The sequence below is a fragment of the Grammomys surdaster genome, unplaced genomic scaffold, assembly GCF_004785775.1.
Source record: "Grammomys surdaster isolate TR1022 unplaced genomic scaffold, NIH_TR_1.0 126313, whole genome shotgun sequence".
Classification (NCBI taxonomy): domain Eukaryota; kingdom Metazoa; phylum Chordata; class Mammalia; order Rodentia; family Muridae; genus Grammomys; species Grammomys surdaster.
Genome location: NW_021621113.1, coordinates 11,879,129 through 11,896,421, shown reverse-complemented (window position 1 = coordinate 11,896,421; position 17,293 = coordinate 11,879,129). Strand labels below are relative to the sequence as shown.

Below are 17,293 nucleotides of genomic sequence, written 5' to 3'. Positions count from 1 at the left end.
CTATCTATCTATCTATCTATCTATCTATCTATCTATCTATCTATCTAATCTTCTCTCTGTATAGCCCTGGCTGTCCTGGAACTCCCTCTGTAGACCAGACTGGGCTTGAACTCAGAGCTCCGCCTGCCTCTGCCTTCCAGGTGCACCACCATCACCAGGCTCATTATTATCGTTTTTCTAGTGTCTTGTTAATCTGCTGGGTTTTTCTCTCTTTCCTCTTTTCAGAGAGAATCTCCATACAAAACCCAGGCTGGCCTAGAACTCATGGTCCTCCTGCTTCAGCCTCCTGGGTGCTGGAGTCAAAGGCTGTACTACGACCCCTCTGGCCTTTTTCTCCTTTTTTTTTCTTTTTTCTTTATTAGATATGGTTGAAGTGGAACTCGACTTGTAGATCACATTGGCCTCAAATTCAGGAAGAGCTGCCTGCTTCTCTCTCCCAAGTGCTATGGTTAAAGGCATGTGCCATGCCATGCCACGCCATGCCACGCCACGCCACATCACACCATGCCACGTCATACCTTGCCACCTCTGGTCCTTCTCTCCTCAGCTGCAGTCTTAAACCTATGTTTTTACGAACTGTAACATACTGTTTTTCTAAGCATGAGGTCTGAGCTGGGTGCCCCAGCCTCTGAGTGCTGGGTCACAGGCCAGGGCCCTCCCAACGCCTCCCAACGCCTCCCAACACCTCTTCTGTTTTTTCTTGCTTCTTCACTACTTGGGAGCTCAGCTCAGCACTTCAAGGAGTATCTGCTGCAAGTTAATTAGCGCTTATGGGGTATTTGTAATGGGAGAATTTATACTGCTAATTAGTGGGAAAGCTAATTAGTCTGCTCAATTGCCATGCTAGAAATATGCTAATATAGACCTATTTCTGCCTGCCCCCTCACTGCCTGAGTCTCTCACTCTTACTTTTGCTCTCTCTTTAAGATAGGAGCTCATCTGTAGCCCAGGCTGGCCTGGAACTCCTTGTGTAGCTCAGGTTGTCCTTGAGTTTGTGCTAATTCTTCCCACTGAGTGCAAGCATTAGCTACCATACCCATTCTATCTGTCTGTCTATCTGTCTATCTATCTATCTATCTATCTATCTATCTATCTATCTATCTATCTATCTATCTGTGTTTATTCACTTTGACAGTGCTGAGGCTTAAACCCAGGGTCACACACCTGCTGTGCAAATTCTCTACCACTGAAATACACACAGCCTCTTTTTCCCCTTGTATATGGGGGTCTCAGTTTGTTGTCCAGGTTGGCCTTGAACTTCTGGACTCAAATATTCCTCTTGCCTCAGCTTCCTGCCCAAATAGCTGGGACTGTACAAGGCAGAAGCTTTGCAAGTCTCTTCTCCATTTCTGGAATGGCTGCCATGGCTGCTGGCACAGAGCGCTGCTTATGATGGGCTGGGATCCTTCCTGGCCTGAACATGTCTGTGTCTGTGGAGCTCTGGATTCTAGTAGAACAACCAAGAGCCAGCACAACCCATCTCCGAATGTGCCTGAAACACAAGCATGTGTCCACTGGCCTCTTAAGCCTAGGTCTCCATCATAGAAGAGTCCCCAGTGACAGTGGCTTCCCCTACGCCTAGAGAAAACCAATGGTACCTTGATGTTTCCTCTTCTCTGATTGGACCCTGCACTCATCCCATGAGCCAAAAATAAGCCTTTAATCCCATAAGCCACTGCTCATCAGGTATTTGGTCACAAAGATGAGAAAAGAGCCGAACAGCACATTCTGGCACTTTCTCACCTAGGTTCTAGGAAAGGCTGCCTGGAAACAGCTGTCAAACAGCTAACCAACAATCCTTGCTCTGCTTTGTAGATTTGGTGCCTAATAAATGTTTATCCAGGAAAATGAAAGCAAGGATAATATTGGTGGCTATATCTCAGGAACCCTGAACAGCTGGTGAGCTCTGCACAGATTCTCAGTGCGAGGCAGGCTCTCCAGCAGGCGCTTGACAACCTGTCGTGACCCCAGGGGTGGGGGTCTAAACAAACCTTTTACAGGGGTCACCTAAGACCATCTGCATATCAGAGAGTTATATTACAGTTCATAACAGTTGCAAAATTACAGTTATGAAGTAACAACAAAATAATTTTATGGTTGGGGGTCACCACGCGGGGAATTGTATTAAAGGGTCACGGCAATAGGAAAGTTGAGCACTACCACCCTAGAAGCTGGCCTCAGACACTGGGCCACAACCAATGGCTGCTGGGCCCTCTTCTTCTGTGAAGTGTGCCCCCTGCAGGGCCACACCAATATGGAACTGCACTGACCACAACACTGAGGGTTGTCTCCAAGTAGGGCACGACCTTAGGAACCAACAGAAAAGACACAAGCTAGAAAACTGAGCATCCCCTGGATGTGGTCCCTCCCAGGATGCCTCATGGGGCATTAGGAAGAACCTGATACGGGTCCCAGCCAGAGGTGGCCATGCTACTCCTTCCAGACCAATGCTCTGTGACAGAGCCCCCAAGCTTTCTGAGACTATTCTCTTGAAAACTGGCGAGATGTTGGAGGTAGAGGAGGAGAGAGGGAGATAGGAAAGGAGGAAGAGGGAAGAGGAGGGGGTAAGGGAGGAGCTGGGTAATGGAAAGGAGGGGGAAAAGGGGAGAGGAAGTTGGGGGAAGATTTCTGCTAAAGATGCTGCCAGGTAGGAAGGGATGTCTGTCCCCTGTTCTGTGCTCCAGGCTCACCAGCCTCTTCCCCTCATTGGCCCACTGGATGGGGGACAGTATTCGCCATCAGGGTTCTGCCAAGATCAGGCAGGGCTGATCAACTCTACCCTTGATCGCTCTCTGAGTCTGTGATTTGCACACCACAGGCCCACCGAGCTGCATCAGCCACCAGCCACCAGATTACAAAACGCAAAGCTAACCAGACGGAAGACTCCAGACTCGAGGCCTAATTAAGTCTTCAGGCTCCCTAGGCACTCGCCAGAGTCGCAGTGGTAATTATCTGAAGTCCCCACTGTGGTTCCCGGGTGCAGTTCTCTGTTCCAGCTGATAAAGATCTTTCTAGCCCGACCTCCTGCCCACAGCTCTCGGCGCTGGAGCCTCAGCTTGACCTTTCTAATGAGCGATGGCAGAGACACTGAAGCGCTGCTGCTTAATTAAGTCTGAACAGAGTACATAGACGCTTTAAAGAAAGCGCCCAATGCTGACTGAGTTGAAATGGAAGGTCTAACTGTTCTCTGTGGAGCCGGCATCTCCATGTCTCCACGCGTCCCCTGGTCTGTACCTTTTGTTTTTTGTTTTGTTTTTTGTTGTTGATTTGACCAAGAGGAAGCTAATAGCTAAATCCATAGCTCGATTACTGCACAGGCTGTAGAAAAACAGAGTCTTGCTCCTTTGCTTTTCTATCCAACTTGACAGAAGCTAGAGAGTCTGGGAAGAACTTCAGTTGAGAACACACCATCGGCCCATAGGCGAGTCTGCGTGGGGGGGACTTCCTGGTTAATGATTGACGTGAGAAGGCCCAGCCCACTGTGGGTGGGTCCACCTCCCCGCAGGTGGTTCTGGGCTGTCTAAGAAAGCAGGTTGAGGCAGAGTGGTGATGCACACCTTTAAGCCCAGAGGCAGGCAGGTGTCTGTGAGTTCAAGGCCAGCCTGGTCTACAGCGCGATAGCTTGGGCTACATAGAGGAAAACAACAAAACAAAAACAAAACAAAACAAAACAAACAAAAAACCACCAAAAAACCAATAAAGCAGTTGAACACGCCATGGGGAGCAAGACAGGAAGCAGAGTTCCTCCACGGTTGTATCAGCTCCTGCCTCGGTGTTCCTGCCTCCATGGTCCTGCCTTGAATTCCTGTCTTGGCTTCTCTCAGTGATGGGCTGTAAATGTAAGGTGAAATAAACCCTTTTCTCCCGATTGCTTTTGGTCAGGGTTATTATCACGGTGATGGAAGTGCTGAGACACGGGGTACTCACGACAGTGGCAAACCTCCTGCATGAAGACGGCTTCCCGGCCAGCCCCATACCTGCCTTAGAGACAATCTCCTCTTAATCTTATGGCTAGTCCCATGAAGAAAGCATTACGGGGCACATTTCTCAGGAGCCTGAGGCTTACATATCAAACATGTGCAGTTTGCTCACTCAGCTGGGAGTAGCAGAGTTGGGTTTGGATGCAGGCTTAGCTGTGAGCACATCTGCCAGATCTAGGCTCAGCTCTCTGACACGGAAACTTCGTGATGGCTTTATATCTCCTCTACCTCCCAGCCTTCTCTTTGTGGTATCCGAGATTTCACATGCCAGGCAGGTACTCTACCAGCTCTCCCACCCACATCGATGTATTTTCTGGCCTTTCCTGCATCACAGGCAAGATGGAGCCGGCAATGCCTCTGTCTCAGTGATGTTAGTTCTATTCTGAGAGAGAAAACAGGCAAAGCCCTTCATACATGGCCTGTCACATACTCCACAGCCAGCAAGTGGCCACTGTAAAACAGAATAACTAGGACAGGCTCCAGTGTCCTTTCACCAGCCAGCCTAAAGTCTGGAGTGTTGAAGTGACTTGCCCAAGGCTACCCAGACAGGGTCCAGCCCAAGGCTGCCCAGACAGGGTCCAGCAGTCTGGATTCAGGTCTCTAGACTCTACATCCAGTGCTCCTTTACCTGTTAGTCTCCCTTGTTGTCCTGCATCTGGAAGACACTGGGAAGGATGACAAAGGGAATCTGTGGATTGCGGAGGGATGGGGAGCCAGCTAGATGGACAGAAGTGAAGGACCCCAGGACTCAGCAGAAGCAGGCCTTTTAATCACTTAGTAAATATGCCCTAAGGCATGCTGGCCCAGCTCTGACTGCATGCATGGGGCCACGTGGCAGAGACAATACCTAGTGCCCTGAATTAATTCTCTCAAGTCCCTCTGGGATGAAGAGGAGAATAAATCCACAGCTGAATAAATGCATACATGAATGAATGCATACATGAATGAATGCATACATTCGTTGAGACAGGAACTGATTTCTGGGTTCAGAGGGCTTTTTCCTGGCTGAGGCGGCTAGTATGAGTCAGTCTGAGTTGAGCTCCTCCAAATGTTCAATTTTAAAAATCTTTTCAAAGAAAATACATAGGGAAAAAATAAAGGAAGGGTCCATTATGATTTGAGGCTGTGAGTCTCTTCGTGAGTGCTCCAGTTTGGTGAGTGCTCCGGTTTATTGAGTGAGTGCTCCATTGGAGGCTCTTCTTGGCAGTGGGCACCGTCACCCTTACCCCTGCCACCAGCTGGCATCATTCCCAAAGCAAATTGATGTCCCTGGCTGGGAGACTATTGTTTGGGGGGGCTGTTTAACGTGGGGTAATTCCGGCTCTGCTCATTTCCTGGTCACTTGGCAGGTGCGCTTCCTGTCTGGGTTTTGAGAGGGTGGGTGGAGTGAGGTGGGTGGACTGCGGGCAGTCTAGGGTGAAGCATCTTGGTGTGGCAGGGTCACTGGGAGGCTTGAACAATGGTTCAATCAGTTGGCCCAGGTGTCCTGTGCACAGTGGTGTCCTTTGGGCTAAGGTAGCCCATGACCTTGCCCCTCTCTTCCAAAAGGCCTTGAGTGTTTTCTTTGGTAGGAAGAACTCCCAGCATGCTTCATGCCTGTCTTCAGGTATCTCATTCATAAGTCAGTTACTAGCATGCCAAGTTCTGAGACAGAGGCTGAAAATAAAGGGGTGACAAGATAGAGAGGGCCCACTCTGGAGGCAGGGGTTAGGTCCTGGAAGCCGGCTTCAGTGACTGTGGCTGTCTTCTAAGCCATGGGGATCAGGGTTTGGCATGATAGGAATAATGGTCTATGCCCCAGGGTGCAGTGTGAAGACATGTCGGCTCCAACTAGGTGTCTGGCAAGAATAGAATGTGCAAGGCAGGAAGAACAGCATTTTAAAGCACCTACTATGTGCCAGAGGCCAGATCAGATGACAGGCACTCCACTGCTGACACACACAGAGACACACAGACACACACACAAGACCCCAATCCATGCTTCTGAGAGGGCTAAGTTCCAGGAGAGTGAGGCTGTTGCTGCCATCTCTCCACAGCCTGGTATAGAACTTGGCACACAGTAGGCACTCCATGAATGAGCCAATGAACTGGAATATCATTGTGTCTGATCTAGGATGTGGCTGTGGTTGAAAGCTCACCACCAGGATGGACTGCAGTAAAATCCTACGGTGGAACAGGAGCTCCAGACTCGGAGAACGACACAAGCCAGTCCTCTTTTCTACCCTCCTGTTTCTGAGTGTGTGTGTGTGTATGTGTGTGTTTGTGTATGTGTGTATATGTGTGTCTGTATGTGCGCGTGTATGTTTGTGTGTGTATATGTGTGTGTATTGTGTCTGTGTGTGTGTGTATGTGTGTGTGTTTATGTGTGTGTATATGTGTGTGTATGTGTATTTGTGTGTATGTATGTGTGTGTGTTTGTATATGTGTGTATATGTGTGTGTATGTGTGTGTTTGTGTATGCATGTGTGTTTGTGTATGTGTGTATATGTGTGTGTATGTGTGTGTGTATGTGTGTGTATGTGTGTGTGTGGAGGTTAGGGATTAACCTCAGTGTCGCTCCTCAGGGACTGTCCACCTCATTTTTACTTGAACTTGATAACTGGCTAGACTGATTGGCCAGTGGATCTTATGAATGAATCTCCACCTGGCTTTGCCTACACAGCACTAGGCTTACACACCGCCACGGCTGGATGCTTCTTAGTGCTCACACTTGTAGGGCAGGCTCAACACTCCCTGTGCCATCTCTCCAGTTCCTACTTCACAGTCTCTAAATCTCAATTTGCACGTAGAAAACAGAGGCAGAATGACCTGTCCCATGGGTTGAGCAAGACTTGAGGAAAATATGTAGTAAAGTCTAATCAGAGGAAAGAGCAGAGGTTGGACCATCCTGGGGGACTGTAGCAGCCATTCCTGTTATACACTCCCTTCCTAACCTTAGTGCCTTCCCTCTTTTCAGTCACCACTGCCAGCCCATCCCCTCTGATTGCCTACATCCTGGGCACAGTCTAGAGCCAAGTGCTATCAAAGCAACTGTCACTTTGGCTGGGATCTGTCTGGCCCCACTCCCAGTCTCTCAGACCCAAGACTGGGTATTGGCTTTGACGCCCTGGGTACTGTAGGAGAGCTGGTGGCTGAGCTTTTGAGCTCCTGGGACTAGCTGATGAGGCTGTCCCCCAAGAGCCTCAGGACTTACTTTGCTTGGGCTTCCTCTAAAGGTTTCCCACACCTTCCAAGCTAGAAGGACTGTGCTGTGAGGGAGAGCTAGAGAAGGGATTTCTCCTTTTGCAGACAAGGAAACTGAGGCTCAGGCCTGTGAGGTCTGAATGAGAATGGTCCCCATAGGTTCATAGATTTGAATGCTTGGTTAGCAGGGAATGGAACTGTTTGCGAAGGATTAGAGGCATTAGAGGGTGTGGCCTTGTGGGAGGAAGTGTGTCACTAGAGGGTGGGCTTTGAGGTTTTGAAAGTCCATGTCATGTCACTGTCTGCTGCCTGTGGATCCGGATGTAAAGCCCCCAGCTATTGTCCCAGTGCTATGCCTGTCTGCTTCCTGCCATGGTGATCATGGACTAACCGGAAACTATAAGCAAGCCACTAATTAAATGCTTCCTTTTATAAGAGTTGCTTTGGTCATGGTGTCTCCTCACAACTATAGAACAGTACCTAAAGCAGGGCCCGTATTGTCTTGACTGACCTCTTAGCTGAGAATTCATGGCAGAGGCCAGAATCCCACCAAGGTCTTCTGGCTGCTGGTTTCTAGCATAGGCTCAGGAAACAGAGCCTGTCTGGAAAATTGCTTTTGTGGAACTCTGAGGCTCCAGAGTAGATGTAAGATTGAGACACTTCAGACGGTGCTGGCTTTCGGCTTTTTGAGTACCTGGTAGGAAGTCACCCACCTGCCTCTCCTGTGTGGTAAGGATATCTGTGTTCTTTGCTTTGGTCAATGAGACGTGGCATGTGGTACTTCCAGATAAAAGCCCTCTAGGGGCCAGAGTATGACTCGAATCCTGTGAGCTTACAGAGGAGGCAAGGGTTGAGGTGTTTGCCCGAATGACTACAGCTGGAGCCTCCCTGTCAACCCACAGTGGACAGACTGCATGAGTGGAAAACTCTCTGTGATGCTATAGCTTTAAGAGTGGGGATGTTGGGTCTGGAGAGATGGCTCAGAGGTTAAATGCAGTGGCTGCTCTTCTAGAGGACCCAGGTTCAAGTCTAAGCACCCATGTGGTGACACTCGAGTCTCACTCTTTGGCCTCTCTGGGTACCAGGCACACCTGTGGGCCTCAGACAAACATGTAGACAAATACACATAAAATAAACACAGTTAAAAAGAGTGGGTGATGTTGGGGCTGTGGAGAGGACTCCGTGGTCAAAGTGCCTGCCCTGCATGTGTAAGGATTGGGGTTCAGATCTCTAGAACTCATACAAGCGCCAGGCGAGTCTGGCAGCCCATCCATGACTCCCGCTTTAGAGGCAAAGGATCCCCAGAGCGCATTGCCTAGTGAGACTGGCCATATCACAGAGCTCTGGGTTTGCTGGGGGGACTCTGTGCCTCCATGAATAAGGAGTCAGAGTGACTTGAGGATGATTCCAGACATCAACATTGAGCCTTCACATAAACATGCACACACTGCCAGGCGGCGGTGGCGCACGCCTTTAATCCTAGCACTTGGGAGGCAGAGGCAGGCAGATTTCTGAGTTCGAGGCCAGCCTGGTCTACAGAGTGAGTTCCAGGACAGCCAGGGCTATACAGAGAAACCCTGTCTCGAAAAACCAAAAACCAAACAAAAAAACACCACCCCCCCAAAAAACAAAACAAACAAACAAACAAAAAAACAAACATGCACACATTTACACACATGCATGCATACCCCACATATGTGAAAACATGTACATACCACATATGAAAGACACAATGTAAGAGAGTTGGGATATTTGTCACTCCCCTATAACCTGGCCTATCCTGACTGACACACTTGAGGTTGGTAGACCTCAGGTTCAAATCAGAGTATACATACCCTCAGAAAGATTTATCCTGGGTACAGGGGACATGGGAGTCAGTGACAGATACAGGCTTGGGGTGTCACTTATATGAAAGGGAGATAACCTTGCTGAGTCTGAGGGAAGGGTAGGTTAGGCTGTGAGGGGCCCCTGTGAACTGTGGCTCAATCCTCAGAATAGCAATACCCAAGATCAATATAGCATTACCTCACAAGGGACGGGAGACATGAAGACAATGGTCTACCCCTTTCCTCTGACCCCCACACCTTGGGGAGAGGGGAGAAAGAATGAGCCAGTGTTGTGAGGCTGTAGGGGAGCCTGGCAGAGGCTGACAGGCTCTGGGTGACTCTGGGATTTACAAACACAGATCACTGCTTGCTCTGAGGAATTCCAGAAAACAATGGGTGGATTCCAACACAGTAGAGTAAGGCCTTCTCTCCACTGCTCAGATGGGCAGCTTGCCTGGGATTGGGGAGGGTCTCTCTGTGTGCAGCTTAATCAGTGCTAAATAATCAGTGCTGCCTGGAACCAGTCTGGCCACCGTGAGGTGAGAGTTTTCTCTGCCATGAGTTCCAGGCACACCACAGGCCCTAATGTAACCAGTCAATTGATGGTAGGCCGAAACCTTCCATATCCTGGGCTGAGATGTTCTTTCCCCCTCAGAAGTTGACTACCTCGGGAATTTGGTCACACTGACTGAAAGCTACGTGGCTGCATATAACATAACCTCACCATGGCCTTGTCATGCTCCTGAGTTGCTTATGAGTTAACTGCAGCTTGGGGAAGTCGGCTCTCAGAATCAGTGTTAGGGCTAGGACTCATGCTACAAGTTTGAGCCCCAGAGCTGATGCACTTGCCAGCAGGCCAGGAGCTTCATAGTGGGAAGAGCTGTTCGTCCTCTCCCCTAATGACATAGACACCCCAAATCCTGACTCTGCCACTGCTGGGCACGGGCCAGGCCCGAGCACGAGCATGTTTGTGTCTGCATGGAGAGCCTTACTCATTCTACTTTATGGGGTGGGTCAAAGCAGTTTAGCAAAGAAAGACCCTGCTTTTGTCCTTACAGGGTCACCACAGAGGCTGGACACACAGGCTAGGCTCCAGGGACTTGAGATACTCAGTTCCCCTCCTCAGTGGGTGATGTTTTACTTTAAACTTCTCTGGGGTGTCTGGATTATGTTCTGGCAAGAAAGGGGGCTGAGCGGAAGTCCAAGCAGCTCTCAGGGGTAGCAGGAGAGCTGTCCCTAGTGCTGGCATCTGCAAGGAATCTGGTAGCGCCACCACCTGGGTAGCAGCCACCTGCATAGACGGACCCTCCTCTATTCTGAGGAGAAACCTCGAGAATACAGGCTGGAAGGCTGAGCACAGCAGTCTTCTGGAATAAGTCAGAGGCAGCTGACAGATGGGCCCCAGGGGCATTCTCAACCAAGGAGAAGGGATGTCTCGCAGGAGTTGGGTCTCCCCTTTTATTATCAAATTCTGAGAAATGAAGTCAGGTCTTAGTGACACACACCCTACCCACTGAGGTACGCCGCTGGCCCTGTGCCCAGGTGGCTCTGAGGTCCTAGGTGACAGTTACTCACGGGCCTGTAAGACAGCTGTGCAAAGAAGCAGGCGCCTGGGGAGGGCGCCTGGGGAGAGTGGACAGTATCCTGGAGTGTTGGGGTGGATGTCACATGGTCTCTGCAGGCTGCCTGCTCTGCCACCTGCTGGCCTGGGATCTGGCTCCTCAGGCTCTTTGCCTCAGGGTCCTCATCTGTGGACCGCACGCTAATCAGAGCTCTCTCAGGGAGCGGGCTGCTGATTACACAGGATGGACGACAGCTTAGCACTTCTAGGAAAACACAGTTAATGCAAATGTGATTGCTGGTACTATCAGAGGAGAACCTTCCAGATGGAGCAAGGCCTACACTCTGGGGAGTTGTCAGAAGCAGAGCCGGAGAGCACCGAGCGGCTACGCAGGTTGTCTGGGAACAGCTGAGTGTGGCTGCAGTTTAAGGGGCCGGCAAGTGGTAGAGAGGATGCTGGAAAGGAGGTCACCTGTGGGCCCCGGGTGTCACTGGGAGAAGTCTGCACCTTATGCAGAGAACAGCGGAGGCCCCTGGGCTCTGGGGAGTTGCTGTATGTGTACAGGTGTGGAGTAAGCATACACAGGTAGACTACAGGCTGCCCAGTGCCCACCTCTCCCGCAATTCATCTGTGGGATTGACTCAACTCATGATTCAGAGATTTCAGGGTTCCACCCAGTCAGCCCCAGCCCCACCCACCTCCCAGCCTGTCAGCATCTCCCTCCATTCCTCCTCAGGCTCCTTCTGTGGGCTGTGAAAGCCTCAGGCACTGCCACTTCCAGATGCACTCTGGGACCCCACCTTTGTCTATGCTGATGACCTCTCTGCAAGCCCCCACTGCATGATGCTTGCCATTGTCCCCAGTCTGCATCCTTTCTGTCCAGCACTGCCGTTATGAGGGAGGCTACTGGCCCTGCACTAGGTCCTGTGGATGACGGTCTCTGTCACAGTCTCTCATGTGCGAAGCAGAGAGAGAGTCCACACCAGCTCACATGCAAGTGAACTTGCTTGGGCTCCTCACCCCAAGTCAAGCCTGTGCTGAGCACCCCAACATTCCAGACAGTGGAGTGACAGTCAGGTACAGGCCAGATTCTGCCCATGGGGACTAGGACTTTTTGAAGCTCAAGGACACAGAGAATCAGGCCTCCCGTATCCATACGCCCCTCCGTTCCTGTGCCCTTATAATCTCATGTTAGAGCGCACCGTCTCTGCTGAGCACACTCGTCAGACCCAGCTACTTCAGCATTGTGATCTCATTTTAATCTCTTAATCATCCTTTGGGGTAAATATACAAAGTCCTATATTTAGCTGAAGACTCTGAGGCACAGAGAGATTAGGTAAGTGGCCTACAGTCCCATCTGTGACAGCTGAGTGTGTTTAGCATTCTTACAGGTAGGCCAGGAAAGGCAGAAAAGACAAAGGAAGTTGCTTTGGGCACCATTACTACCAAACGCTGTGTGCAAAGCCATCCAAGGATGGTGCCCTGGCCCACTTCTCCCTTTCTCTCCCTCCCTCCCTCCCTCCCTCCCTCCCTCCCTCCCTCCCTCCCTTCCTCCCTCTCCCTCTCCCTCTTTCTCTCTCCAGCTTCCAGCCTCAACACAGGGAGTCTCTGGGCAATGTCATTCCCAGGGACCATAATAAATGATGGCTGAACTTCCCATGCCCAGCAGGGGAACTGAAGCCGAAGCCAGGCTCGCGTTAGCTCAATGGTTCTCAACCTGTGGGTCACAACTCTGTAAGCTGTTTGAAATCAGGCATCCTGATCTCAGATACTTACGTTACAGTTCATAACAGGAGCAACATTACAGCTATGAAGTAGCAATGACATAATGTTGGGAGGGTGTCTCCACACACGAGGAACCGTACTAAAGGGCGGCGGCGTTAGGAAGGTTGAGAGGCACTGTGCTAGATGGATCTGAAGCTAACACGTAATTTATACCATCTGGAGGCAGAGGCTGCCCTTCTTTCACTCTCCATGGGAAACCTCGCCTACTGATAAGACCACATCGTCCGAGGTCACGAGCCAGGTGCAGGGTGTGAGTGTGGAGTGGGGGAAATGACAACCGTATAAAGGATGGCGGTGTTCTGAGGAGCAGCCTCAGAGCAGCGAGGAGCCTGGGTGGCTGGCAGCCAGCATCAACAGACAGACAGATGCACAGGTGAGGCCAGGGGGCTGTACCAGGTTGTAGCTGACCAGGTGTGTGAGAGCGGGGGTAGGGGGTAGGGGGATGGAGAGTGTATTGGCCTGCAGAGGATCATGGGAAGTGGTCAGGCTTGGCCATCTCAAGCTCCAATGTTAGGAGACATGGTTTTTACAGCAGTCTCAGACAGGATCCTGGGGTCTGGTATACATGAGGAGTGGGTCTTAGGTGTATCTGCCTGTTTGCCTGGTGTTGGCACCCTAGGGAGCTACCAGAAGCAGAGCACATCCTAGGTGGCCACTGTCTTTGCCACCTTCCAAGGACAAATACACACAGAAATGATCTGAATCTAGCCAACAGCTGACAGCGAAGCCCACTGACTTTACAGCCAGAGTAGAGCCCATGTCAGACCAATAGACCATAGCCAGCTACTAGCTCCTGGGTGCATTTGTGCTGCACCCCTCCGAGGCTAGGGCTGCTTTGTTATACAGTGACATTGTAACCATAGCTGACTTGTACACCCCTTTGGCTACTTTAGAACTTGTATGTTTTCATATAGACAACTTCACCACTTGATAGATCTCCCCTGCTTTTTCCTAAGAGAGACAGGCAGTGCAGTGATCATGCATATAAAGTCGCAATATAGAATTCAGCATTTCAAAATTGCTAGGACTCAAAAATGCCCTGGTAGGAGAGGGGGGAGGTTGGCAAAGATCTGAGAAAAGGGAGACGCTGGCTTTCTGGGGGTTCATCCAGCTGTCTAGAGCATCCTAGGTGGGTTACCAGAGACAGATAGATTGACCTTGTCTGTCTGTCTGCCTGCCTGCCTGTCTGTCTGTCTGTCTGTGGTACCCAAGATGGGGAAGAATGTGTACAGAAAGAGATGTTCAGTGTCCTCCATCTTTAATCTAACTTTCTTTTCTTTCTTTCTTTCTTTCTTTCTTTCTTTCTTTCTTTCTTTCTTTCTCTCTCTCTTTCTTTCTTTTTTTTGTTTTTGTTTTTTTGAGACAGGGTTTCTCTATATAGTTCTGGCTGTCCTGGAGCTCACTCTATAGACCAGGCTGGCCCCGAATTCAGAAATTCGCCTGCCTCTGCCTCCCAAGTGCTGGGATTAAGGCGTATGCCACCACAGCCCGGCTAATCTAACTTTCATCTCTACTTTCTTCCTGGGTCTTGTCTGACCTTTGACCTCAGCTTTGGTTTTCCCGGTGAGCATAGTCCACAGCCAGCCAGGTCCTTTTGCATACTGGTGGCAGATAGACTAGCGCTGCTTGAAACAGGGCCATAGTGCCCCCGCATTGCTCGTACTGACTAGACACAAGCAGGGGAGGGAAGGCTGCTGCAAACTAAAGGAGACTGGGGGTGGAGTAGGAGGAGGGGCCCGGGTGTTGACCTTCTGTGGCCAGTGCCAAGAGTGGTATAGCCACATTGTCTGTCACCAGAAAAATAGCCCCAACTGTCAGGCTGCTGGTGGGGACATGCTTTGGTAAAAAGAACAAGATTGGACCAACCACACTCCTGATCTTGGTAATACCAGTGCTGAAATGGATCCTGACCCTTTTAGATCTAGCTGAAAGTGGACACCCCATCTTTCCTTGCTCTTGCTGGATGCGAAGTGATTGTGTCATGTGCTTGGGTTGACGAGGGCGAGGGGTAGTTTTGGGTGAGCAATAACTGACAGGTAGAGGCTTCCCATGACATCCTTGCACCGACTGGTTTGAAGGGTGGCCTTTCATGCCACCTCACGTGCTCCTCAGAACATGGGGTAGGGCCCTCAATTCTGTAATTGGGGAAATCGAGGCTCAGAGTGGTGAGGACCTGGGGACAGCGGCCACCACTCCAGCTACTCTGCCTTTCTACCCTGCGGTGTGTGCAGAAGTTCTGCAAGAAGATCTCTCTCTTGTCTTTAGTGTCTGTCAGGTATATGTGTCATCAGGGGGTGAGGAAGCAGCCTGTGTCCTAGCAAGAGTGTCGTACCCAGAGTGCTCTGCAGGTCACTCCTCAAACAGCTTCCTCCCCAAAGCTTCTGCTGATGGATTCGAGCAGAGCAAGCGTTGTGTCCTGAGGTTCTCACCTGCCAGTGGCCCGGGTCCTCAGCTGATTTAGTACAGAGAGAATGACACAGGGCCTCACATACCTCATAGGTATCTATGGTAGGTTGAATGTGACATCTCAGATCTGTTTAGCTAGAATTTGTAAATATAACTTTCTTGGAAAAGGATCTATGCAGGTTTAATTGAAGATCTTGTGATTGTACTGGGTCAGAATGGGCCCTAAAGCCCAATAATCCTCCCTGTTCTTGGAAGAAGAGGAACAAAGGATGTGCTATGGAAGATGGATGCAGAGAGCAGAACAAAAAAACCTTACAAGGATCACCAAGGGATGCCACGAACCACCAAAGATGACCAAATGCAGCTAAGGGATGCCATCAAGGGTTACCAACGCCTACCAAGCACCTCTAAGGAATGACAAGGGATGCTAAGGACTGCCAACGATCACCTAAGGACACCAAGGGACACTGAGGACCTCCAAGGACTGCCAAAGATCATTAAGAGGGGGGTAAGGACCATCAAGAACCGACAAGGGATGCCAATAACTTTAACGAACTGCTAACAAGAGCCAAGGGCCACTAAGCACAGCCAAGACTGCCGAGGAATGTCAAGGCACTGGAAGGGGTACGCGAGGGCCCTTCTCTGGCAGCTTCATTTGCCAGTGTGATCCTGCAGACACCGTGCCGTCTGACACTCAAGAACATGCATCAGAGTGCAGAGACACTGTCATCATGATGGGACAGTCTTTCATTTATGTAGTCTAGTGTATATACAGAACTAGCCTTTCCATTTAAAACCATGAACTGTTATTTTTAAGGACTGGGAATGTACTCTGCAAAACTCATGCCTCCAGGCCCAGAACCAGTGCCCTGGGGACCAACTTGAGAAGGGTCTTATTTGTCAATGCGCGTGCTTACCCTGCTCCTGGGCCATCTCCTGCAGACAGAAGTAGATGACTCTGGCTCCCAGGCTGAATCCAATCAAGGTGACAGGTCTCCGGCCCTGAGGGGAAACAGGACACAGGTGTCTGGAGAGGTTACAGCAAGTTTAAGCCTGTCAGTCCTTGCATGGACTTGCCTGTGTGCACATTACGGTCCCCACACTCTGAAGTGTCAATCAATGGTGTCAGGGCCCTTGCATATGCAAGAGTTAGCAGCTCAGGGTTGGCTTCCTCGAGAGCAGGTGGTCTCTGGCTGGGCTAATTCCCTTTCATCTCAAATCATCATCAGCCATGGCTCTTTTTCCCAGGGACACAGAATAAGTCAATTACAAGGGCTCCCCCCTTGGACTCATCTGCCTATGGCTGAGGACTGCAGTGATGTGGGGATCCCTCTGGGGAAGCAGAGATTAGACATGAGATGCAGTGTGATGAGTAGGAAGGGATGGGAGGGGCTTGGTTTTCTGGAGAGGAAGGCTCTAAATGATAAGATATTATCTGGGGAGTCGTGGAAAAGGCGAGACATTATGGGACATGCTAAAGAAAAAAGAGACTGTCTGGAGAATAGGGTCCAGCTCCACATCGGAGGTGAAGGAGCAGGCAGCTAAAAGCTGGTATTGTTCCTAGTGTCCTTTCCCTCTTTGCCCTGAGCCTTTCTAGGCACAGAGAGGAAGCTTCTGGTTTGTAGCTAAGGGCGTTCCTAGGGTGGGAGTCCTAGCCAGGACTGAAGACCAGGGATAGCCACAACTTCTAGGAATGGCTTTCATTTCTATGCCCCAACCCCTAAAGGTCTGGAGTGTGCACAGAATGTTAGGGGATTCATTCAGACACAGAAACTGGTGCTTGGCACAAGATGCCACAGGATTGAAGGAGGCAGGGCTCCTAGAAGACAGTGCAGTTATTTGAATTAAAGCGGCTTTCCTAGGTTCATATATTCAGATGCTTGGGCCCAGTTGGTGGAACTGTTTGGGAAGGATTAGGAGGTGTGGCCCTGTTGGAGGAGGTGTGTCTCTGGGGGTAGACTTCGAGGTTTCAAAAGCCCACAGCACTCCCACTTAGTGCTGTCTCATGCTTGTGGGTTGAGTTGCGAGCCCTTAGCTATGGCTCCAGTGCCATGCCTGCCTGCCTAGCCCTCTGGAACTGTGGGCTTCAAATTAAATACTTTCTTTTATGTTTTCCTTGTTGTGGTATGTTTCCTTGGTCATGATATCTTGTCACAGCAATAGAAAAGTAATTAAGACAGAGTAATGGCTACTGTTGGGGTGTGCATGTACATCCTAGGTCCTGGAACCTGTGAATGTCACCTGCTGTCCAGAATAAGGATTTTGCAGATGTTTAGTCAAGAATCTCAGCTAGGCATAGTGACCATGTGATCCCAGCACACAGGATGCTGAGCCTAGATGACTGCTGGGAGTTCGAGGCCAGTATGTTTCTAGTACAGCCTGGGCTATAGAGCGAGACAACTATCTCAGCCTAAGCAAAACAAATAAATAGAGATCCGGAAATGAGGATTCAGCAAACGGAGTCAGAGGGGCGCGGGAGTCGGAGGGGCGCGGGAGTCGGAGGGACGCGGGAGTCGGAGGGGCGCGGGAGTCGGAGGGGCGCGGGAGTCGGA

At 50.3% G+C, this 17,293-nt stretch overlaps 1 protein-coding gene across 2 annotated transcripts in view; it reads right to left on the bottom strand.

The window, feature by feature from the left end:
• Window positions 1-17,293, bottom strand: part of Tmco4 (transmembrane and coiled-coil domains 4) — an 82,064-nt gene that overhangs the window by 13,312 nt on the left and 51,459 nt on the right. For both annotated transcript variants that reach the window (XM_028759916.1, XM_028759915.1), the window contains one exon: window positions 15,659-15,743. In XM_028759916.1, coding sequence (XP_028615749.1) covers window positions 15,659-15,743 — 85 coding nt within the window. The remainder of the gene's footprint in view (window positions 1-15,658; window positions 15,744-17,293) is intronic.